The 24,466-nt window shown below is 34.8% G+C and overlaps 3 protein-coding genes and 1 pseudogene across 3 annotated transcripts; 2 read left to right on the forward strand and 2 right to left on the reverse strand.

Annotated features, from left to right (window-relative positions):
* The first annotated feature begins 634 nt into the window (after positions 1-634).
* LOC125576434 lies at positions 635-1,866 on the forward strand (annotated as a pseudogene).
* An 841-nt stretch (positions 1,867-2,707) lies between these two features.
* LOC125576374 (cysteine-rich repeat secretory protein 1-like) lies at positions 2,708-3,681 on the reverse strand. Its single transcript, XM_048736308.1, has 2 exons — positions 3,677-3,681; positions 2,708-3,460 (listed from the first exon to the last, which is right to left on the reverse strand). The coding sequence occupies exons 1-2, from the start codon at positions 3,679-3,681 to the stop codon at positions 2,755-2,757; spliced, it is 711 nt and encodes a 236-aa protein (XP_048592265.1). The 3' UTR covers positions 2,708-2,754.
* Positions 3,682-13,022: 9,341 nt separating this feature from the next.
* On the reverse strand, positions 13,023-14,008 carry LOC106414008 (NDR1/HIN1-like protein 26). The gene has a single exon (XM_013854726.3). The coding sequence runs from the start codon at positions 13,815-13,817 to the stop codon at positions 13,146-13,148; it is 672 nt and encodes a 223-aa protein (XP_013710180.2). The 5' UTR covers positions 13,818-14,008; the 3' UTR covers positions 13,023-13,145.
* Positions 14,009-19,821: 5,813 nt separating this feature from the next.
* Positions 19,822-22,175, forward strand: LOC106376868 (chaperone protein dnaJ 50). Its single transcript, XM_013817001.3, has 10 exons — positions 19,822-20,032; positions 20,118-20,180; positions 20,245-20,311; positions 20,619-20,678; positions 20,768-20,818; positions 20,903-20,983; positions 21,226-21,338; positions 21,428-21,545; positions 21,635-21,761; positions 21,834-22,175. Exons 1-10 carry the CDS (start codon positions 19,914-19,916, stop codon positions 21,935-21,937), a joined length of 903 nt encoding a protein of 300 aa, XP_013672455.1. The 5' UTR covers positions 19,822-19,913; the 3' UTR covers positions 21,938-22,175.
* The last annotated feature ends 2,291 nt before the right edge of the window (positions 22,176-24,466 follow it).

Consider the following 24,466-nt stretch of genomic DNA (forward strand, 5'->3'; position numbering starts at 1 on the left):
AATTGTTATAATTTGATTGACCGATGATTTTTAATGTTATTTATTATAATTATATCTAAAAGGAAATGATAATTCAATTACCACTTTCCAAATAATCTACATAATATTAAAAATAATTATTTATGGTAACTAAATGTTGAAACTATGAAAGAGTAATAATGCGATCAATTTTTTTATATATTTATAAATTACATAAAATAATAAACAAAAATGTTTACTTGACTTGATATAATGATTTTATATTCATATAGAAAGAATTATATTTGTATATAAAGTATCATAATAACTATTAATGTCTAATAATTCAATGCATGCTTTATAAATCATTTATAAAATTATAAATACATTTATAAAATTATTTATACTGGCTTATCAGATGTTTTAAATTATTATAAGAGGTTCTAAGTCATTTATAGAAGCTTATACATTAATTTATAAAATGTATTTTGAAAATTTATCCTCCTATTACAATATTTTGAATTTTTTCATTTTTAATGGTAAAATTTCTCAACTATGTTTACTTAGTATAGAAACCCCTAAACTAAAGATTTAATGGTAGTAATGGTAATTATGACATGTTAGAGTTTAATTCATTAAATAAAGTTAGTTTAGGGGGTTTTTCGTTAAATACTTAGTTTGAGGTTTTTTACCAAAACAAACTTAATTGAGGGGTTTTAACGTTAAAATTTCTTATTCTTTCTCTTTTATATTTCATGGCTGATTTTTTTATTGGAGTTATGCGTGAAATACTTGTTTTTTTCTCAATTATATTTTTCTGATGTTTTAAGATTAGTGTTAAATATGATCGTTTGAAGCATAATGCATTCTCAGAACACACCTCCATGATAAACACTTCTATGTAAATTGTGACAATTATGTTAGTGATTTTGCATCTGAGTATTGTGACTGATGTTCCAAGAGAGAAAGTGTATCATCTCAAACCGAGATTGTTGGGAAAGGTAATTAGTTTATAGATGTAATTGGATAATTGACATCTAAAGGATATATTTTATTAGATAGTACCAAATAGTCCTTTTAAACTTTTTGATCTCTAACTTTTTGAACTAACAGAATAATCATGCTTAACTTATAAGCAGTTCAAAGAGTTATGTATCTAAAGTATACTATTTATCAGATATAAATGATATATTTTATTAGATAGTACCAATCAGTCCTTTTAAACTCAAACAATGTCATGTTCTGAGTTGTACACATTGTATTGACCTTTTTTTTCCTTGCGGTGTGTCTTCAGATAGCAGTAGTGAAGTGCAGATACGAAGTAATATCAACCAAAATTAACAAAAGTCTTTTAAAAGCAGAGATAATCACATGGGTCTCTCTTGAACATGGCAAACAATCAGCAGTTTTGCCAGACCCGAATTTCTTAAACAAGTTTTCTACTTTTTTTTTCTTTTTTTTTTAATTTTACCTGATGAGAAGTTTGAATCACAAACTCTTGACATTTTAAAATTTATATTATTTGTTTGTGTAATGGTGCAGAGGTTTCAATGAGACCGGCTTATCGTTCTTCCAAGAAAGTAAAGGACTATGAGAAGCTTGAAGCTGAAGTGAAGAAGAATATAAGGATGATAAGTTTGAAGGAGACGCTGCTTTGAACAAGTTCTTCCGTGAGATATATTTGAATTCTGATCATGAGGATATGAGGAGTGCTAGAGCAAATCATTTGTGAGTATCTATCTATATTCTTATTTAGTCTTTCTTCTCTCATGGAGATTACAATGTTTTTGGCATTTTGATTGACTCTTTTGCAGTTTTGCACAATCAACAGACTGGAAAGATGTTGGTGCTAAGAAAATCGAGAGCACTTTTCATGATGATATGGCGCTCAAGACATGGAAAATATGATCTTATATGATGTGTAGGTTTTACCTTAATCTAGACAGAACTCGAAGCCTTGGTCTTAAGGTCTGTTTTTTCTACGTTATGGACTTAAGGTACTTTGTATTTTCTATAATTCATATTGTTTATATGAAACACTTAAATTTTTAATCTAAACGTTTTAATGTATTTTTTGTTCATATGAACATAGTATCAATATTAATATGTAACATCGAATCTTTCATATTAACCACATACATGTAACATAAGTATTTTATAGTTGTAAATATGTAATTATCAATTTAATTTTAATGTTAATGCCCGCACATGCGTGCGGAAGGTCCACCTAGTAGATGTTATGTTTAAAGTTACAAAATTTTAAAATATTTTTTTTCTAACATATCATTAAAACTATAAATTAAAATAATTTAATCAGTCATAAAAAGACACTAAAATATAATTTGTTGAAATTTTTTCAATAAATTATAGTTAACACAAAATATCAGAACATCTTAATTACATTATGAAACAATAAAAACTTTCTAAGACATCATAACAGTGCTGTCTCTTACCCATAGTAACATGGGCATTTGCCATAGGTCCATAATTTTTTTTTGTATTGCTTTAAAGGTCCATAAATTATCAAAAAAGACTCATAATTTAAATAAATCTAATTTATTGACTAAAAAACAAAACAAGAAGAAATTTGTACTTTCATCATTAGTTTTGAGATATTTTTTTCTATTTGTTTCAGGTCTTAGAGTCAAATTAAAAGAAATGCAGTAAAAAAAGAATAAAAAATATTTATAGAAGGGTCTATATTCCGTGTTTCGCCAAGGGCTATTATATTGGTTAAAGATGGCACTGCATCATAATATCATATATTATGAAATGGAAGAGTATATAGTTATATATTTAGTTCTCACCTTTAAACTTAAACGAAAATGAATCGTCGGAATCGGGGCTATTATTTCCGCGAGAATGACGCAATGGCGGTGGCGGAGGTGGAGGAGGGGGTGGGGGCGCCAAGAAACTGGCTTTATACGTCAACATACATTTAGTAGTATAAACCAATGCAAAACTGTTTCCATAACAACACTTCTCTGTCTCATTATATGCCCATTTCAAGCATCTATAGCAATCGTACTGATCTAGATCGGGTGTGCACTGCACCAACCCGTGCAGATCGTAAACCTCTCCAAGATAATTCACTTGATGTGTCTCTTCTGAGAAATACGAAGAGCTCGAGTAGGCTTCTCGTATCAGCAGGTCCATACGGTATTCCACAGTATTAGTGAAATAAGATTGATACATGGCATACGTATACGTCGTCTGTCTAATGGACGGTCTAAAATCAGAAATGGAGAGAGTCTGACGGTTGGTGTATGCAAGGAAACACTCTTCATACCATATGATAGCTTCTTTTTGGACAGGACATGCTATAAGAACGTTTCTCGACGCTCTTGTAATGCATGTTTCACATGTTGAGGATGAGACGTCTCCGCGACATAGATAGTTTCCATACACGGTTGCTGTCGAGGAAGAACCCGAGACGTAGCTGTGGAAACCTTTTGTGTATGATTGAGAACGGAGAACAGATATGAGAGACTCTAGATTGGATCTGTAAAGACCGTTTGCCGTGTAATTACCAGATTTGTAGCAGTAGCTGTTAAACTATAATCTAATCTCTCCTTGATACATTTACATAAGTTAGTTATTTATGTTATTACACAAAGAGTTGTAACTCTTCATGTTGTGTCCTTTAGTATAAAGAGTTGTGTCTCTTATACTTGTATTGATTCGATCTCTATATAAAGATCAATCATCTGTTGTAAACATCATTACCGAATCTCAATAATACAAAAGTATTTTCAGAAAAGTTTATAAGCCTGAAACGTCTATCTTATTCTTTCTCTCAAACTCGTGTGTAACACATTGTGATCGTTGTGTAACACAAGCGGTTGGTAAAAGATTAACATGGTATCAGAGCTTTACGTTTGAGAGGACAAAGAAAAAATCACTAGTAAGAGAAACACTTGGCGTGGAGAAAAGGAGGCTAGAGGATTTTGTCATACGATTTCGGAATCACTCGAAACGATGAAGAATCAAGTAATCCCCATATTTGATGGAGAGAAGTACGACTTCTGGAGCATCAAGATGACAACCATTCTCAAGACCAGGAAGTTATGGTCTGTGGTTGAAGAAGGCGTAGCAGCCCCACCAGCACAAATGGATGAAACCCCTGAAACAGCAAGGGCAAGATCGCTTAGAGAAGAAGCGATGATGAACGATACATTGGCTTTGCAAATCTTGCAAACTGCTGTATCGGATCATATATTCTCACGGATTGCAGCAGCATCAACATCCAAAGAGGCGTGGGATGCATTGAAGGAGGAGTATGAAGGCTCTCCTCAAGTTCGTTTGATTAAACTTCAAACATTGCGAAGGGAGTATGAGAATCTGAAGATGTATGAGAATGAAGACATTAAGGTCTTCACAGATAAGATAGTTGAATTGGCAAATCAATTAACTTATCATGGTGAACAGAAGTCAGATGTTCAACTCATACAAAAGATACTCATCTCTCTCCCAGCCAAGTTCGATAGCATAGTCAGTGTGTTGGAGCAAACAAGCGATTTGACTTCAACAAAGATGACAGAGTTGATCGGGATCTTGAAGGCTCATGAAGCAAGGCTGGCTGCAAGAGAAGAAAGCACCAGTGAAGGAGCATTCGATGCTCGTGTTAAACACAAAAATTCTGGTGTTACACAAGACAACTCAAAGCGCCAAGGAGGCAAGAAGTGGTGCGGTTTCTGCAAGAGAAACAACCACAATGAGAGCGAGTGTTGGAGGAAACAGAAGAAGGAAGATCCAAAGAAGGATCACAGAAGTAACAAGGAGTGTTACAATTGTGGCAAGTTAGGCCACTTTGCAAATCAGTGCTACTCAAAGAAGAAAGAGAAGGCACATGTGAGTCTCGAAGAAGACTCAAATGAAGATCACATGTTGTTCAGTGCGAGCGAAGCAGCAACAACAGTGATGGAAGATGTCTGGTTAGTAGACAGTGGAGCAACTAATCATATGACAAAGGAGGAGAGTTACTTCTCAAAGCTTGATAGGAGTATCAAGGTTCCAATAAAGATTGGAAATGGAAGCACAGTCATGACAGCCGGTAAAGGAGACATTACCGTCATGACTAAAGGTGGCAAGAAGACCATCAGAAATGTATTCTTGGTTCCGGGTTTGGCGAAAAATTTGTTGAGTGTTCCACAAATTGTTTCAAGCGGATACCGGGTGAGTTTCCAAGAGAAGAGATGCATCATAGATGATGCAAAAGGAAGGAGGATAATGGATATCCCAATGACTCACAAAAGCTATCGAATCAGGATGAGTTCGGCTCAGGTAGAAGAAGCCTTGAGCGCTAGTGAGCAAGGAAAGATGGAGACATGGCACAAGAGACTTGGTCATGTAGGCGACAAAAGGTTGCAACAAATGCAAGACAAAGACTTGGTAAAGGGATTACCAAAGTTTAAAGTCAAGAAGGAAGCATGTGAGGCGTGTAGACTTGGAAAGCAATCACGCAAAAGCTTCCCAAAGGAATCTCAAACTAAGACAAGAGAGAAGCTTGAGATTGTACATACGGATGTATGTGGGCCGATGCAGCACCAGTCTGTTGATGGAAGCCGATACTTTTTGCTATTCTTGGATGATCATACTCACATGTGTTGGGTATACTTCATGAAGCAAAAGTCAGAGACATTCTTACTGTTCAAGAAGTTCAAAGCAATGGTGATGAAGCAGTCGGATTGTACCATCAAGACACTGAGATCAGATGGAGGTGGTGAGTTCACCTCACGAGAATTCAACCGGTTCTGTGAAGAAGAAGGAATCAATAAGCAAGTCACCTTGCCTTATTCACCACAACAAAATGGTGCAGCGGAGCGCATGAATAGGACCTTGGTGGAGATGGCTAGATCGATGTTGGCAGAGCAAGACTTACCGCTCAAGTTATGGGCAGAAGCGGTATACACTGCCTCATATCTTCAAAACCGTCTGCCATCAAAGGCAATAGAAGAAGATGTCACTCCTATAGAGAAGTGGTGTGGACACAAGCCAGATGTGTCACACATGAGAATGTTTGGTAGCATATGCTACATACATATCCCAAATCAAAAGAGGAGGAAGCTAGACGTCAAGGCAAAGCGTGGAGTCTTTGTTGGATATAGCAACCAATCCAAAGGCTATAGAGTTCTCATTTTGGAGAATGAGAAGATTGAAGTATCAAGAGATGTCGAGTTTGAAGAAGGAAAGAAGTGGGATTGGAAAAGGCAAGAAGAAGTGAGGAAGACATTGGAGTTGTCTATGGAAGACTCTCACTCGCCTGAGGATCAAACCGAAGGTGCATCCAGTCCTGAGGAACAAACCGAAGGTGCATCCAGTCCTGAGGAACAATTTGGAGGTACTTTCAGTCCTATTTCTTTTCAAAATGATGATCATGATACTAGTAGTGGAGATGAAGAAACTTCTGAGGCACCAAGGAAGTTCAAGTCCATGGTTGATATCATGGAAAGGGCACCGAGAGTAGAGCTTGATGAAGCGGCTCAAGCTATAGAAGCTTGTCTTCATGCAAATGAAGAACCATACACTTATGATGAAGCGTGTGGTACCAAGGAATGGAGAGAAGCAATGAATGAGGAGATAGCCATGATTGAGAAGAACAAGACGTGGGAACTAGTGGACAAGCCAAAGAAGAAGAATGTGATAAGTGTGAAGTGGATCTACAAGATCAAGACCGATGCAAACGGCAATCACATCAAGCACAAGGCGCGGCTAGTTGCAAGAGGGTTCTCTCAAGAGTATGGTGTTGACTACCTTGAGACGTTTGCCCCTGTCTCAAGACATGATACAATACGAGCCATACTTGCCTATGCGGCTCAGATGAAGTGGCAATTGTATCAGATGGATGTGAAGTCAGCTTTTCTCAATGGCGACCTCAAGGAAGAAGTGTATGTCACACAACCGCCTGGGTATGTGACACACGGGAAGGAACACAAGGTGTTAAGGCTACACAAAGCTTTATATGGTTTAAAGCAAGCCCCAAGGGCATGGTATGGAAGGATAGATTCATACTTTCTTCAAAACGGTTTTGAGAGGAGTATGAATGATGCGGCCTTATACATCAAGAAGCAAGGAGGAGATGTGTTGATCGTGAGTCTATATGTGGATGATATAATCATCACAGGAAGCAACATCCAGAGCATCAACACATTCAAGGAGAACATGAAGAAAGAATTCGAGATGGTGGATCTTGGATTGTTGAACTACTTTCTTGGAATGGAAGTAATTCAAGATAATGGAGGCATATTTCTTTCACAAGAAAAGTATGCAAACAAACTTGTAGACAAGTTTGGGATGCGAGACAGCAAGAGTGTAAGCAACCCACTTACACCACAAGGAAAAGGAGTTGAGGATGACAAGGAGTATGGAGATCCGACTAAGTATAGAAGCATCGTTGGAGGGCTTTTGTACTTGTGTGCATCAAGACCTGATGTGATGTATGCAAGCGCTTATCTCTCAAGATACATGTCATCACCTCGCATGAAGCACTACCAAGAAGCCAAGAGGGTGTTAAGATATGTCAAAGGAACATCAAACTTTGGAGTGTACTTCACAAGCGTGAAAGAACCAAGACTTCTAGGCTACACAGACAGCGATTGGGGTGGTTCTAAGGAAGACAAGAAAAGCACTTCCGGTTATGTGTTTACTCTTGGATCAGCCATGTTCTGTTGGCAGTCAAGCAAGCAACAAACAGTGGCGCAATCAACAGCTGAAGCGGAGTACATAGCCGTGTGTGCAGCAGCAAATCAAGCAGTGTGGTTACAAAGACTATTTGAAGACTTTGGTCAAAAGTTTGAAGGAGGCATTCCGATCTTATGTGACAACAAATCAGCAATAGCAATTGGGAAGAATCCAGTGCAACACAGAAGGACGAAGCACATAGAGATCAAGTACCATTTCGTGAGGGAAGCTGAGCAAAAGGGAATCATTGAACTGAAGTATTGCAAAGGGGATGATCAACTCGCAGACATTCTCACAAAGGCATTGGGCGGTTCAAGATTTGAAGATCTAAGGAAGCAGCTTGGAGTCAAGTCGAGATATGATTAAGGAGGAGTGTTAAACTATAATCTAATCTCTCCTTGATACATTTACATAAGTTAGTTATTTATGTTATTACACAAAGAGTTGTAACTCTTCATGTTGTGTCCTTTAGTATAAAGAGTTGTGTCTCTTATACTTGTATTGATTCGATCTCTATATAAAGATCAATCATCTGTTGTAAACATCATTACCGAATCTCAATAATACAAAAGTATTTTCAGAAAAGTTTATAAGCCTGAAACGTCTATCTTATTCTTTCTCTCGAACTCGTGTGTAACACATTGTGATCGTTGTGTAACACAAGCGGTTGGTAAAAGATTAACAGTAGCTATAGATATGCGTTGGTTGTGCATTTAGGGTTTTGATGAGAACGAAGAAGAACAGAAAGGAGATGAATTTTGATTGATGAAGGAGGGAGATCAACATCTTTCAAATAACCTTGTTTTTGATCATCAACTAAGATCGAGCCTTTCTCTCAAAAGGAAAGAACAATTATTGAAAACACTGCGATTGAGCCATATATTGTTTGTACCGACTCTTCTTATAACCTATCGATAGGTACTATTTTGGTTGACATATTCTCATTTTAATATATATATATATATATATATATATCCATAGTTTTGTAACCTATGTTTCTCTAAGTCAACTTTGGGCCAGGCTGTCTGATTTGACATGTATGATTACGAAAATTTATGTTACGAACTTAAACTATAATAGCATATTAGTACAAAGTTAGTTGTGGTACCAAACCTCTAAAAAATATTTAGGGTATGATTGGCAAATTCAAAGTAAATGGAAGTAATTAAAATAGAGTAACTGAAAGGAAAATGATGGAGTAAATAAAATGAAAATGACAGAATAATAAATAATAAAAAATAAAAAATCAAGAAAAAGTCATAAAAGTAAATCAGGTACCCTAAGTTAAACAGTATTGCACGTAAAACTAATAAAATATAATTAGATGCTAGCTAAACCGAGCGAAAACATTTTCTCGCCATAAAATTCTAGCTATTAGAGCATCTGTAACGCAGTTGCTTATCATGGGATTTAAGTGTAGGTCCTACAAAACAATATAAGCCACGATGCTTCCAACTCCAAAATAAGCAGCGTTGTTTTTCGGATGTTTGTACTGTTGGCGGGTTCCACTGACACGTGACGGGCCGCGATTGATTAACCTTTTTAATTTTTTTTATTTTTCTCAGACAAAAAAATGAAAAAATAAAAAAATAAAATAAATAAGCACCCCACATTAGGGGTTGTGCGTTAATGGTTCTCTTAGTACCTCACAGCCAGAACTTTAGTAGAAAAAGTAATAGTGAGAACTACAAAATATTGAAAAATTGTGCAAGGAGATAAATGATCTTTGATGTTTTCAGTATCATTAATTGTTATCACTTTTGTGATTAACCATAAAAAGAATACTATAAAAATAAAGGAGGATTTACCAAATATGACTAAAAACTTGATTTTGATTGCAAAAGTATACCAAAACTTGAATCAAATGTAAAAGTTATCCAAAATTTTTGTGAAATCACCGTCAGTCCCTTGTGACCAAACAAATAAAACAGAACTCATTTTTACGAATATAGCTCCACTAAATCTTCTGAGTCTTCTGAGATTCTGTTAGTCTCTCTCTAATCTCTTTGAACTTATAAAATCCAAACTTTATATCAATTTATTGCTTTTGTCTCATGTCTTTCTCACTAGTTTATCTTGTTTTTCATCACATGGTCCTCATGTTCCACTCATTTAAAGGTAGATTTATTAATTTTAGATATGTATTTTTGTGTGTTCTATAAAGGTAGATCTATCCAATCTTTCACTCATTTGAACGTTTTTGGAGATGCAGGTTTTTCAGATCTGGATTTGGATATGTAGGTTTTTCAGATGTGGAAGACTTCCAGGCTAGAAGACTTCCAGACAACTTCCAGGAAGTCTTCCAGACGACTTCCATGAAGTCTTCTGACAGAGTCTTCTCCCATGTCTCCCTTTCATAATAGATCTGAGTGTTTTGGTAAGTTTTTATGTCTGATTTTTCTTCATTTGGTAGCCTCATGTTGCATAAAGTTCATACCTTTTTCCCAGACTAAAACTTTCCAAACCCACTCTAATCTCTTTGACTTGAAAACACTAAACTCTATACGAATTTTTAATTTTTTGTCTCATGTCTTTCTTACTAATCTATCTTTCTGTTGCAGGTTTTTAATCAGATGGTTCTGAACCATCTTCCACTTGGATATGTACTTTGTGTGTTCTATAAAAGTATGTCTATCTAATTTTCCATTCATTTTCTCTGTTTTTAAGCTATTTGAACGTTTTTTGATATGATATGCAGGTTTTTCAGATCTCGGTTTAATATACATGTTTTTCAGATTTAGATCAGACTTTGGAAGACCTATGGGAAGTCTTCTTGGAAGTCTTCTAAAATATAATACAGTAGAAGACTTCCAAAAGTCCTTCAGACGACTTCACAAAGTCTTCCAGACGACTTCCAGGAAGTCTTCTGATGGGGTCTTCTTCCATATCAAGTGGAGTCTAAGCTTGTCTTTGTAAAGGAATGATCTATAATAGTTTTTGTTTGTGGTCTGTTTTGTGATTTGCATGTGTACTTCTTTAGTTGTGACTTTTTTTTTGTAAATTTTAAGAGATATTAACGAAAAAGTTTGGTAAATATGTTCATTTTCCATAATATTATCTTGCCAAAATTACTTGACATAATTGAAGTTATTGATACAACTTCAATAGAAAAACACAATAACACAAAAAAAATTAATCAAATTTATTACAACTAAGGGAGAATAATTCTCAAGAAAACTTAGTCAAATTCACAAAAGATAAAACATTACATAAGTTCAAAGCTGGAACACTTTCATTAGATACATAAATAAAAAAGTATATCTTATGATCTAAGAAGACACATTAAACGATGTTACTTGATATTCGTGAAGTTACTTAATATTTTTGAAAATTAAATAAAAATATCTTAAAGTTACTTAACAGATTTACAAAAACTAGCATAGAAGACTTCCACAAAAGTCTTCTCAATTAGCTAGAAACTTTACTAAGCATGAATGTTGGTAACCTCATAAATATCACCAATTAACTTATAAATTTAATTCAGTAACTCCAATATTGACTAATATACATGAATTAACAAAAAACTATTAAAAAGTCTTTATAGTTTTAGAGAAAATGAAAATTTATTAAACATTGATGCATACGACTTCCATGGAGGTCGTCAGGTAGACTTCTACGAAGTCGTTAATTTAGGTTAGTTTTGCAATTGATTTTTAACCTAGACGACTTACATGGAAGTCATGTCCATCTTTGTCTGTTAAAAAATATTTTTTTGTTTAATATTTCAATTGCAAAACTAACCTGAGACGACTTACATGTAAGTCGTCTAGGAGAAAAATAATAGTTTTTTTAATTTAATACTCGACGACTAACTTGTAAGTCGTCCAGGAAAAGTTAAATTTCTAACACATTCCGGTCAAATACAAAACTAACCCGTTTTTCCGAGATGGCTTACATGTAGCGCGTCTCAATTTTTTATCAAACAAAGGTGGACGACTAACCTGTAAGTCGTCTAGAAAAAATATATTAAAATTCAATTGCAAAACTAATCTCTGCATTGACCAGACGACTTCCAGGTAAATCGTCTACAGCCAGAAGACTTACCTGTTAGTCGACTGGACGAATAGATCTGGAAAAAATCTCAATTTCATAGTTTCAACCAGTGAGATAACTTGTTTAGCACACATAAGTCTTTTCCAAGCACCCAGAATCTTAAACAAAAGTGAGCCACCAAGAATCACAAGCTTTAATGGCTCTATGAACCATAAAAAAAATTAGAATCAAAATCTTGAGATTTTTTTGATTGATTATGGAGAGAAAGTAACAGAAATGTTGTTTTTAGTTGATAAGAATTGAGAAAGAAAAGTGTAAATCGATTTAAGGTTCATGAAGAGTTTCAAATTGGTTGTTCATGGTGGTTGATGTATTGATGGCAATGACAATCTTATAAATACGTGAAGATTATCAGGTTGAGAGAGTAAAAGTTTCATTTTGAAAAAAAAAAAAAACTAATGGCATTTTCGTAAATAACGTGAACTTGTGGGGTGAATAGAGCAAAAAGTTCAAAAAAACATAGGTTAGTTTTGTGGTTGACTTCATGTTTTGAGTCTATTTTAACCAGTCCAATAAAAATGGTTACTCAAAATTTATATTTGTTGCATGTTTCCTTACATATACTAATTTAGTTTAATTTTTCAAAATTTCACATCAGATGTATTTTGTCACATTTTCTATACCAAATATCACAATTCTAACGTTACCAGTCAGTCTATTTTATATATTTTCTGTTATTTAATTTGTTAGTAGTTTTAGTTTCGCATTATTTTGATTTGATGAATACAAAAAAATATTAATTTAATTTATAACAATAAAAGTATAATGAAAATTATTTTAATTTTGAAATATTTTAGACACCTTGTATGGAAAACTAAAAATTATAACCATCAGACTCGTTTGACCAGTTGTTTTTAGCGCATGCGTTGGTGTTGTTGCGCTCTGGTTTGAAATCTAGTGAAAAAGAGACTTATACTATGTTTTGGGATAAGAAATTATTCATTTCCCTGGCGTAGGGGATCATGTCCAGAAAACCTCTAGATAACAAAAAGAAAAAAAAAATCTAAAAATTAGAGTTTTTTTTTGTCACAACCAATATAAATTTATATATTCGTTCATATTACTTATTTAAGTTAGTCGCTGTCAGTTGAATATTTCAACGTTTGTAAAAAAAAAAAATTCAATCTTGTAAAATACACATAATTAAATTTAATTATGTCAAACAACATGACACACATAAACATAAATATAAGCACGCAAATAGTTAGGTACGGATAATTATGTAAACCTTGACGTTTAATTATAGGATTACTAAAAACAATTATACGGGTCATCATGTGCCAATCAAATTGTGACACTGAAATTAAATACACATGAAAACATCACTTTTATGATAATTTTTGGAATAATTTAAAAAAAAAATGTTTAGAATACAGCCGATATGTTGAACTAATCAAATTGGAATCACATTATAGAAAAGAAAATGGTTCACATCATAAATGCGACAAATTGAGTCAAGTGAAATAAACCGGACATCTCTTGTCTTTGGTCCTGCTCAACAACATGCCATCCCAGCCGACTTCGATATAACAGTTTGCGTGCATCCTATGCATCTTACTGTGCCACGAGTACACCTTAAACCGTATCACGGAAACCACATCCAAACGAAACACAACCTTCCCTTGATTCCTGTCTCGTCCCATCTCCTTCCAACGGTCCTTATTCACCGCCATTGTGGGCCCACGTAAGTCTCCTTCGACCAAGCTTGTGTTCTTTGGGTCCTGGTATAATGGGTGAGTGAGTTTAGTCGACCCGACCCGTTTTTCTTTGTAGTAAACGGATCCTTCCATGGAGTCGTAGTAAACACCAACTTTTTGGTTTGGGTTATGAACCGTTATTTTGAAGCTTATATGAGAGGTTTCAAACCCGTCGGTTTTTCCCAAACCGGGGAGAGAGAACTCGCGCATGTGGACACGGGGTCGGTGAGGACGTAGACTGATCCATAATATGAAAAAAACAATGCCTAAACATAACAAAAGAGATAAGAAAATGGCACATATGAATTTGGAGACTCTTGTTGTGAGGCTTTCTTTGACCCTATCAATGTAACTCGTTGAGTGGTGACGGGATATGGGTCGGGCTGATGGTTCGGATCTGACCGGTAGAGAGCCAATCTTGTTATGCATTTTAGTGGAATTAATAGGCAAGTAATGTGATTTGTGTTGTGGCTTGTGAGGTTTATGTAGTAAACTAAAAGTAAAAAACGTATGTGGTAGCTAAGTACAAAGCAAAAGATACCTTGGAAAATTTAATGGGTATTTCACTTTGGGAAGAAAAGAATTGACACTAAAGTATCTAATTGTGTACTTCTTTTCTTTATATGCATGTGCAAAGATTTCAAATTTGACCACCAAGTTAGAATTTGTAGATATTGAGGTACCTGACTTTGGTATGACATGCTACAATGCTTTATGTAGTGTTTGATGTGGTTTATTAGTTCAAATAGACATGGGTAAATACTATGCTATGGTTTGATCCTAAACCATGGCTCTTATATAATAGTAATGCAGATGAATTATTTCTTTGAGGGAATTTTTTAAATTGGTATAGACTGGTTAGGAGGATTTGAGGTTTCTTCCTGCAAAAGTGTATGTATTAAACAGATTTTTGTAATAAAATTTTAAAATAAACTGATTGTTAACTACACGAACAATACATTACATATCTGGTCAAAATAATATATTAAAAACTATACGAACTATATGAATCACATGATAACATCCCTGAACTATTGTGTGTAATCTTGTAAATCATCAGCATAATTTTGACAGCCATAAAAGTCAATTGAATAACTTGAGAATTTTTCATGATGCTTAACATATTTTAACATGTTTGAACATGTTATCTCATATTTTATTGATGTGTAAAATTATATTATCATTCGTTTCTCAAAAAAATTTGCACTGGTGATGCCAAAATCCAATTCTGACACATTTTTCAGATATCAAAATTATATTTATGATATTAACAATATAACATATACTCCATATGTTCCACAAAGATATACTTTTTAGTATTTTCACACACATTAAGAAAACACATTAAACTACCATAATAAATATATTTTTTTCTGTAATTTTCAATTTTCAATAACTTTTAACCAATAGTAATTCAATAAAGTCAATTAATTTTCTTGAAGTTTACAATTTTTCATAGAGAACACAAAAAAATACATCTTTCTCAAACAATTTTTTTTCCTAAAAAATCTATCATTAAGGAACGGATGGAGTATTATTTTAGAGATGTCATGTGATTACATCGTTCTTGTAGTTTTCGATACATTATTTACATCTAGATGTGTGGTTATTTGGTGGTGTATTATTCATGTTGAAAATCAATTTTCATAAAATAAAAGAAGTGCAAGAAATGTTTGAGACAAGAAACAAAGCTAAAAAGACAAGAACCGGCAAACTAAACAAAGCCTTTCCCTAAAAGAAAGAAGCTCTAACCTCTATCTTCACAACGGCAAAACCCTAACTTTGGCCCGGCTATTCGGGCGCCTGAGGCATCTCCCTTTCCCTCATCTTAATTTCCTTTTACTTTCCTAACCTTCGTTCTGACCTAGCCGACATGCTTGCCACTATGGGTTCGGGGAGCCCACCCGAGGTTTCATCTCGAGACTGACAGTAGTGAATCCAGCGATGCTTTGGAGTTGCGGCCAGGCCATCAAGATGATGGGGGTGAAGAAAGTCGGCTTTTAGGGTTTGGAGAAGCCATATCTGATTTTCCTTTTTAAGATCTCCGGGAAGTTTGGTTCGACGGCGGCACATGACTCTGGGAGACGACTCCTTCCTCATAGATCTAAGCCCCTGTGCGGTGGTGAGATCTGAAAAAGATTTTTTAATGGCAAGTGGAAAGATTTTGGGTCCCGGTTATCTGGATCCACACGAACCTTAGGCTACGCCGACAAAGCGGTCAAACAGGGAAGATATATAATCTAACGGCGGTTTGTGGCAGAGGAGCTACTACCCAGAGCCATAACAGAATTGATTTTTCCAAAGAGGTGGTATGAACTCTGCTTCTCGGGAAACTTAGATTCACTACACCGGATACGCTCGATCATTGAGACCCGTCTTTCATTTGGATCTAGGTATCCGGTTTAGGCTGAGGGGCGCAGCCTTGAGCACCAGCAGGATAACGCTAGTTCGATGTTGCGCCTTTGGTGAAGGTGTTGACGGGTCAAGCACGTTAAGGATTATTTATTTAGATTCATTATCTAGTTTAAGACTGATCTCGGATGTAGTTGTTAGTCTGTTATGTTAGTAGAGGTTGTTGGTACCATTTGGTCGAATGTAGGTGGTTTAAGAGGTGGTCCCTCTGAGTAGTGGGGGTGATTCATTCTCATTGTGGTTCAAAAATGTATTGAGTTAAAGACTAGGTTGCGTTGGATCCATTTAAGTAATTCAAGGTGTTACTAAATCAACTTAATGTATTAGTTGTATAAGTCTCGTGCGGTCAAGTCTTTGTATCAATGGCATTGGTGAAATGAATGTTTGAAGTTGAGTTAAAAAAAAGAAAAAAAAAAGATAAGAACCGGCTAGAAAGCTCAAACTCGAAAATGTAAACCCCATTTTATCAGAGTTTTGAAAAAGCCCTTGAATCCATATTGGATCAATTAAAAACTGTTTGAATAAAGCCCCCAAAAAAATTAAATAATCTTTTATATCTTATTAAAGCATTTTATAATTTTAATTAAGATTTAGTGTATATCTTATTTTTTCAAAATCCTTTGACTGTTAAATTTATTATTATAGTCTTTATTGAGGTCCGTGAAAATGTTTTAACTTTCATCTTTTAAATCTTTTGGTAAACGGTTGTGAAGATTCAAAATTTAAAATTCAATATTTTCAGTATTAAACGATATAATATTATAGGTTTTTAGATACCATTTATTAATTTTCAAAAATGCAAGAAAAAAGTACAATATATAAACAGAAGAAATGAAATAAAAGCAACAGCAAAAGATAATAGTGGGACAAAAGGAAATCATTTGCTTGTGATTTGCTAGGTAGGAAGAATTCACTGTCATGATTGGCGGGTATTGAAGATGAGGCTCGAGATGAGAGGACACGATCAATGCCTAAGAGCTTTTGCTCGAAGGATGGTTCTAATTAATTTGACATTGACTTCTGCTGACTGAGAGAGGAGTTCGAATGTAATCTTTAATTTGTTTCTTACCGTCTAAATTTTATATGCCACTGATTGAAAGATAAGTTTGACAATGATGTTCAGCTTTTTACGCGGAGCTAGTGACCTCAGCCAGCGAATTACATCCTCAAAAACGACATGCGCAGAGAAGAGATTATGATTGAAGAAAGCAGTCCATATGTCTTTTGAAAGTTCACATTCGAAGAGCATGTGTTTTCTACTCTCTAGATTTTATCAAACAAAGGAGACAATCATGAGGGACATACATACCTCACTTCTTATTGTTCCCAAGTAGTTAGTCAATTTCGAAGAACAAGCCAAACGAATAATGAATGTTAAGGAATTCATTCTTTGAACCAAACAACTTTAAACCAGTCAACTAACAAACCGAGTCAACTTAAAGGGTGCAAAGAATCCTAAGTTTTTGATATTGAGAATAACCTAAGTGGATGATTTAATGAGTTTCTCCAAAGGTAATAATCATATGAATTTGAGTCCAGTAGCGTTGGAAATGAGTGGATACACTCACTTAGCAGCTTAACTAGAGGATGTTTGAGCTTCTATCACCCAAAATTCTATGCCACAAAAAAATGTTCCTATAAATCCATGCCACCTGAAGAGAGCTGTTTCTAGAGAATATAAGCCATATTAACTTCAGTCCAAACACCTGATCGAGTCTTCCAATTTTATGATGCATAAGCCTCCCTCCTTTTCGCGCAGATGGAGTCCCAAGAAACCTTCGCTCATTTATCTGAATGTGAAACTCCATCCCTAAAACGGCGTTACAAATTCTCTCTCAAGCTCTTGAAAGTAGCACTTAGGTAGCAAAAGTTAGAATTACTGATTGTATCAATTGAAGTCTTTATGTGAAGGAGAGGCGTCTAACCGTCCAAGATGAAATACGATTTCGGACCTTATCAATCAAAGGTTGGTAATCACTAATATCTAAGCCCTACTTCTGAAAAAATAGAGGAAGTCCAAGATATTTTTTTCAGAAGAGCACCTTGTTTAAACTGAACCGAGTTGCAATCTCAGGAGAGGCTATATGGTCATTCTCATCTAAAAATAGATATATGTTTTAGAAAGACTAAGAGCAAGACCCGAACGTTTTCAAATTCTTTCAACAGTTGCAATAAGGGCTGGCATAAAATCCAGAACCCGCGATTCGGACTGAACCCAAACCGAAAAACCCAACACGTTATCCAATCCGAAATATAAAAATATCTGAATGGGTCTTGTAGGGTGGTAAGTGTTATTAACCAAACCCGAATAGGTAACCTAAAAAATCCAAAATTAATAGTCAATATAAATTTTTGAAACATATAAGCATTTCAAATACTCAATTCAATGTTCATGTTGATATGCTATATAAAAATAAGTATTAAAATTAAATAAATACCTTAAATACTCAATTAGTCATAGATAAATACTTCAAAAATTTGCTCGTTTAAATAACAAGTCTACTCTATCTATAAGTGAATGGATATTGTTTATAAATGATGTTTGATTTAACATTTTATTATTATTATATCAATTTGATGTGAGATGGATTAGTTTCTGTTCAATTTAAGTAGTTTTTTTTATGTCGTGCTTTCAAAATTTGTCTTTTACTTTGGATATATCCGAACCAAACCGATATAACTCGAATCCGAATGATATATAGTTACTTTATGGGTTTTATGATATGTATAACTAATTCAAACCGAAGCTGATCCATACTTATAGAATATTAGAATAAGACCTAGGATGATGAACCTGAAATACCCGATCCAAATCTGAACGGATGTCGAAACATCCAAGCCTAGTTGCAATATGCCTTGAAGCGATCTCTCTCTGTTCCGTCAAAAGATGATAATGATATCATAAAAAAGGACAAGTGTGTAATTAAAGGATCCTTACACATGGATGAGGAGTGAAGACGTCAAAGTTGGCTGCCAAATCGTGATCCCTAAAAGAATATCCAAAGCTAAGACGAGTTTAACGAAGATGAGATAGAATATATCCTGTCAAATCTGGAAAGAAACTTACAGCTCTCAGTTCAGTGCAATCGAATAGTCAAAGGGAAAAAAAATACATATATCCTGAACAAAACAAGGCAGCAAATTAAAAGCTTCAAAAATGTTTACATATGAAAATGGAATAAAATGCAAATTCGTTGTAAATATATAATATCTTAATTTATGAAAAAAATTAAATTAAGAAAAGTAAAAACTAAACTAAGAGCCTGACTGGTTCAAACGCAGCGGTTGCGGTTGCGGGAGTTTGTGGATGCGGACGGTTGCGGTTTCTAGCGGTTTTAAAAGTTTTGTACGACTGGTACTGTAGTTAAAAATTGGTGCGTTTGCGGGTGACTTATGACTGGTTAACTACCTAATACGGTAACAGTCAAAGAATAAATTAACAATATTTACATTAATATAATTATAAAAATATCAAAAATCAGAAAATTATAATAAATATAAAATTATATTTAGAAAGCTATAATTTTAATTTTTGAAAATTTATTGAAATTGTTTTTATTATAAAATTTTATAATATTAATTAAAATATAATAGATATATTTTAATATTTCTATAATTTCAATTTTAAAATTTTTATTAAATATCTTTACTTTTGTATATATATTGTTTAAAAAAAAAGAAATTTTGTTTGCCCTCCCGCAACCGTCCGCAACCGCAAACGCTAACTGAAGCCCGCTTTTGAATTTATGAGATTTAGAATGGTTTGAAGTAGTTTAGAGCGATTTGAGTGATTGTTGCAAACCGCTGACAACCGCTACCAACCGTAAAAGCTGCGTTTGCTGGTGGTAGCGGAAAAAACAGTTGCCTCTCCTAAATAAAGAGAACTTCCAAATTTAAGTCAAAGTAAATAAATAACGCAAACTTGTAGTAATTTTGAACGTTTCATCAACTCGTCGAAAAGGAAAAAAAAATGTAAGTAAATAGCTTACAGTATTAAATTATATATTAAAATAATCCTATTATTTAGCACGATACTCTACAGTAATGAAGACTATATAATAATATAACCCTCTCTCCATTTCAGTTTCCCAATTCGCAGCGAGAGAGAGAGAGATGGCGCCGCCGGCAACGGAGCGGTGGTTCTGGGCATTGATAATCGTTTTGCTTTCTCTGTTCGTCCGATCGTCTACGGCCATTTATTGCGGCGAAGATGATTGCTATGCTCTCCTCGGGTTCACCTTCTTTTCTTCAAATTCAGATTTTGATTTGAATCTTATCTCTCTCTCTCTATCTATCTTAATCTGTGTGCATTTTCAGAGTGGCTCAAGATGCAAACGCATCGGATATAAAGAGATCTTACTACAAGCTTTCTCTCGAACAGTAAGTATTTGATTTTGGATTTGATTCATTCGATTCGGTCTAATTGTGCGTTTTGGTGGATTAGTCATCCAGATAAGAATCCAGATCCTGAATCCAAGAAGCTCTTTGTTAAGATCGCCACTGCTTACGAGGTACTTACCAAATCCTTAATCGATGAATAGATTTTGTAAATATCTCATTATACATTATCTTATGGATTTAGCAAATTCATGATCATTATATCAGAAAATAGATTTGATAGTCTTCTGTGAGGAAATGTTATTTGGATCTATGAGATTGTTGTGGTGGTTTTCGTTCTAAATTACCAATTAAAGATACGATTTAGTGGATAAACTACAAATCAGAGGTTGATCTTGATTTGTGAAGCCTAGAGGCATACTAGTTACTATTTCTCAAAAGGGTAGTTTTTGAATTGTTTGTAATCTCTTCTTGTTGCAGATTTTGAAAGATAACGAGACTCGTGCACAGTATGATTATGCAATTGAGCATCCAAGTGAGGTCTGTCTGTCCAACATTTTCTGCGAAATGTCATTCTTTGTTTTCTACATCTCTTAAAACCAATCACCTTGTGTTTCTTGTGTGTTTAGGTATTTTACAACACTGCTCAATACTACCGAGCCAAATATGGACATAAGTCGGTAAGATGTTGTTGGATGTTACTGATTACTTCTCTTGCAAAAGTGGCATTTTGAATTTTACACAACTGCCTAATGTGTTTCCAGGATCCTCGTGCTGTTCTTGTTGGTCTGCTGGTAGTTTTGTCTGCGTTTCAGTATCTGAACAACGTTGCAAGGTATAATGAGGTACGTATCATAGACAGGGGGTTTCTCTCACATTGCTAAGCCTATCTTATTATATACTAAGCCTCTCTTGAACAACAGAACTACTCATCTGCGTAACTGTATCATAACATGTCATTAAACGTACGAAATGTGATCTGTCTTAATGTTATTCATATACTTTTATGCTTGCAAACAACATAAGAAAATCTACGGACTCTGGGCACTTTTTCTTAATGGGACCTGCGCCTTTCGTTTTGATGCAGGCTTTGGCAACAGTTAAGCGAACTCCTGCTTACAAAAACAGGCTCAAGGCCTTAGAACTCGAACGCACTGGTGGAGTGTCTAGCAAGAAGAAGGGTCCGAAGCAGATCGACCAGTATGCTCTTCTATTACTCTTTTGTTAGCTCTGAGAATGAGTCTCTTTAGGGACTGTTACTGTATCATATTCGTTTCTTCTTTTGGCAGGAAACTACAGGAAGAGCTAAGCAATGAACTCGACCTACAAATCAAAGGAGCTGAAAAACCGTCCGTCTGGGATCTTCTCGGTGTTCGATTTGTTCTCCTACCTTACACTATCATCAAGGTTTCATGCTTTGAATAATGTCCACGTTTTTTTCAGACTCCCGTTTCAGTTTCTCAAGATCACTGATTCAACTTTCTATCTCCTTGCAGCTTCTAGTTTGGTACAGCAGTTGGGTATGGAGGTATAAGGTTAAGAAAGCTCCTTATTCATTTGAAGACGCATCTTACCTAACCCGAAGATCACTTGGGGTGCCTCTCGACGCATGGACTAATCTCGGTATCCTTCTATTCACCTGAACCAACACATGAATAAAAGATTTGATTCTAATGCAATGTGTTGATTTATCAGATGAATATAAGAAGGAAGATCTGGTGCAGAGAAGGCTATGGGAGAAGCAGAACCTTGAGAACTACTATGCAGAGATGCGTAAAGAATCAAAGCGGAGAAGATAGGTCCACTTACCACTTATCACTTACCATGCAAGGAGGGGGATACACATGAGAAGTCAAGTTTCGAAGCACTTTTGTTACCATTATTACTTTTAATGTTGCTAAGATATCTGAACAAACAAACCAGTTACAAGGAGAGACAGTATAATTGTATGGTACACGGAACCAAATCTCAATTTAGCATATACAAGTTGGATCATGTCTGATAATGGGCTATGGGCATGGTCCGGTTTTGACTCAACTTTTGTTTAACCAAGTTTTCTGTGTGGTATGTTCAAAACTATCTTTCGTACTGAAAATTGGATGGTAACAGAGGAAGGTGATAACTTCGTGTTCACCCAAGAACATAGAGAAACAGCATGATTAGGAAGATGTTAACTTCCTGGTGTTCGGCTTCCGGTCAAGCGATTCTTCTTGCCTAAAAAATAAATGAAAATCTTCTTTAGAACATTTTTAATCCCATTAAAAGAAATACTCCAACCCATTCTATTTTTCTTGGCAGATTTTGCTGAACAAAAGTCTCTTCATCTGTTCAAATACCTTATTTATGGGAAGGCGTATCATTCCTAACTTAAAGATCACTTTGGATGCCTCTCGATTCATGGACTAATTAATACCAGTATTAAGCCTGGGCAAAAAAAAAACTGAAATCGAAGAATCGAACCAAAATACCCGAAACTCGGAGCAGACAAAAACCCTCAAATACCCGAACAATTATTATATTTGTTATATTCTAAATAACTGAACCGAACTGGGAACCGTATCGAGAACCGAATGAATACCCAAATATATAAATATATTAATTATATATAAATAACATAATTAAATATATATATATCTATAATTGAAAAATCTATTTAATGTATCTGAAAAAATTTAAGGAAAACTAAATTATTATAAAGTATACTAACTAGTCGAAAGTATCCGAAAATATCCAGATAGTTTTCTTCAAAATATCTAAAATAATTTGAAATATCTGAGATTTTATCTAAATCATCCTAATTATTCGATATTTTATCCAAAATATCCGAGATTTTACCTGAATTACCCGAACTACCCGCAATAACCAAACCATAACTGAAACAAAATGAGAACAAATTTTTTTTCTGAATATTTTCCGGTTCCTAGTTATACTATCCAAACCGAATCCAAAACTATATGAACCGGACCTGAACCAAAAATAGGTCAGGTAGTAAATGAATCTTCTAGTCCCTTACGAACTACGCGATACCAGGAATACCCAAACCAAACCGAAATCAAAATACCCAATCTTAATCGGTATCATTCTATTCACCTGAACCAATGCATGAATAAAAGAGTAATTAATATAATGTGTTGCTTTATCAAATGAATATAAGAACGAAGATCTGATGCAAAGAAGGCTATGGGAGAAGCCGAACTTCGAGAATTACTATGCAGAAATGCATAAAGAATTAAAGCGGAGAAGATAGGTGCACATAGGCCTGGACACATTTATTTAGAACCGAAGAACTGAACCGAATTGAACTAAATCGAATAGAAAAACGAAGTTTAGTTTGAATTTGGATATTATAATTATCGGAGCGGAACATGTAGGTACACTTAGGGTTGGACACATTTATTTAGAACCAAAGAACTGAACCGAATCGAACAAAAAAAGAAAAACGAAGTTTAGTTCAGATTTGGATATTATGAATTATCGGAGCAGATCATATTCCTAAAACCAAAAACTATAAGATATCTACACAAATGGACCAGTTACAAGAAATACAGTATTACAAGTTGGATCCTGTCCGATAATGGGCATGGTCCGTTTTTTACTCAATCTTTGTTTAACAAATTTTATCCGTGGCTTCAAATCTATCTCTGATTAAAATTCGAATTCTAACAAGCAGGCGCACAACATCATTAATACGAACGATAAAGACTTCTTCATGATCACCTCATGACCTCAAGGGAGGGTAACTTTTTTTTTTTGTTATTACTAGAAAAGGAAGAGACAGGTACAGAGAAGGAAGCTCAGGCTAACACGAGATAATTCGTCCTGATTATGCAAGCTGACATCAAAGTGATTGAAACTAAAATGTGAATGACGGCTATCAGGTTTTGGTTATACATTGCTTTGCTTATACATCTTGGTATCTAATACTTGCTTCCCACACATGGCACACAATCCTGCACAACAGATAGGTAGAAGTATTTACTACTGTATGACTATCTAATTAGAAGTGTTATAACAGATAGGTAGATGTGATTACTATATTTACCTTTGCTATAGGCACATGTGTGACAATGTTTACCATCTTGATGCACTTGCTGCTTGCAGATCATACACTTTGTCGTAGCGGTACCGTAAGGTGAGCATCTATAAACGAAGAAACATCATAAGACAAGATCAGAAGCAGCAAGGAAAAGACAAAAAGAAAAAAAAACCGAAGAAGAGAAAAATAACAATGAGAACGCTAATCCTCTAACTCGTCCTTATAGATAGTTGTAATCAGTTCTCCGATTACGAGTACTATAACTCTACACCGCAATCAGATATTAGAGTAT

This window comes from Brassica napus, chromosome A1, assembly GCF_020379485.1.
Source record: "Brassica napus cultivar Da-Ae chromosome A1, Da-Ae, whole genome shotgun sequence".
NCBI classification, from domain to species: Eukaryota; Viridiplantae; Streptophyta; class Magnoliopsida; order Brassicales; family Brassicaceae; genus Brassica; species Brassica napus.

Excerpts from the sequence above, each read along its gene's own strand:
- LOC106414008 (XM_013854726.3), bottom strand. The coding sequence starts at position 13,817 with ATGCATAACAAGATTGGCTCTCTACCGGTCAGATCCGAACCATCAGCC.
- LOC106376868 (XM_013817001.3), top strand. The coding sequence starts at position 19,914 with ATGGCGCCGCCGGCAACGGAGCGGTGGTTCTGGGCATTGATAATCGTT. Across the intron at positions 20,312-20,618 it reads AGATCGCCACTGCTTACGAG|ATTTTGAAAGATAACGAGAC; the intron begins GTACTTACCAAA and ends TTCTTGTTGCAG. Across the intron at positions 21,546-21,634 it reads TACCTTACACTATCATCAAG|CTTCTAGTTTGGTACAGCAG; the intron begins GTTTCATGCTTT and ends ATCTCCTTGCAG.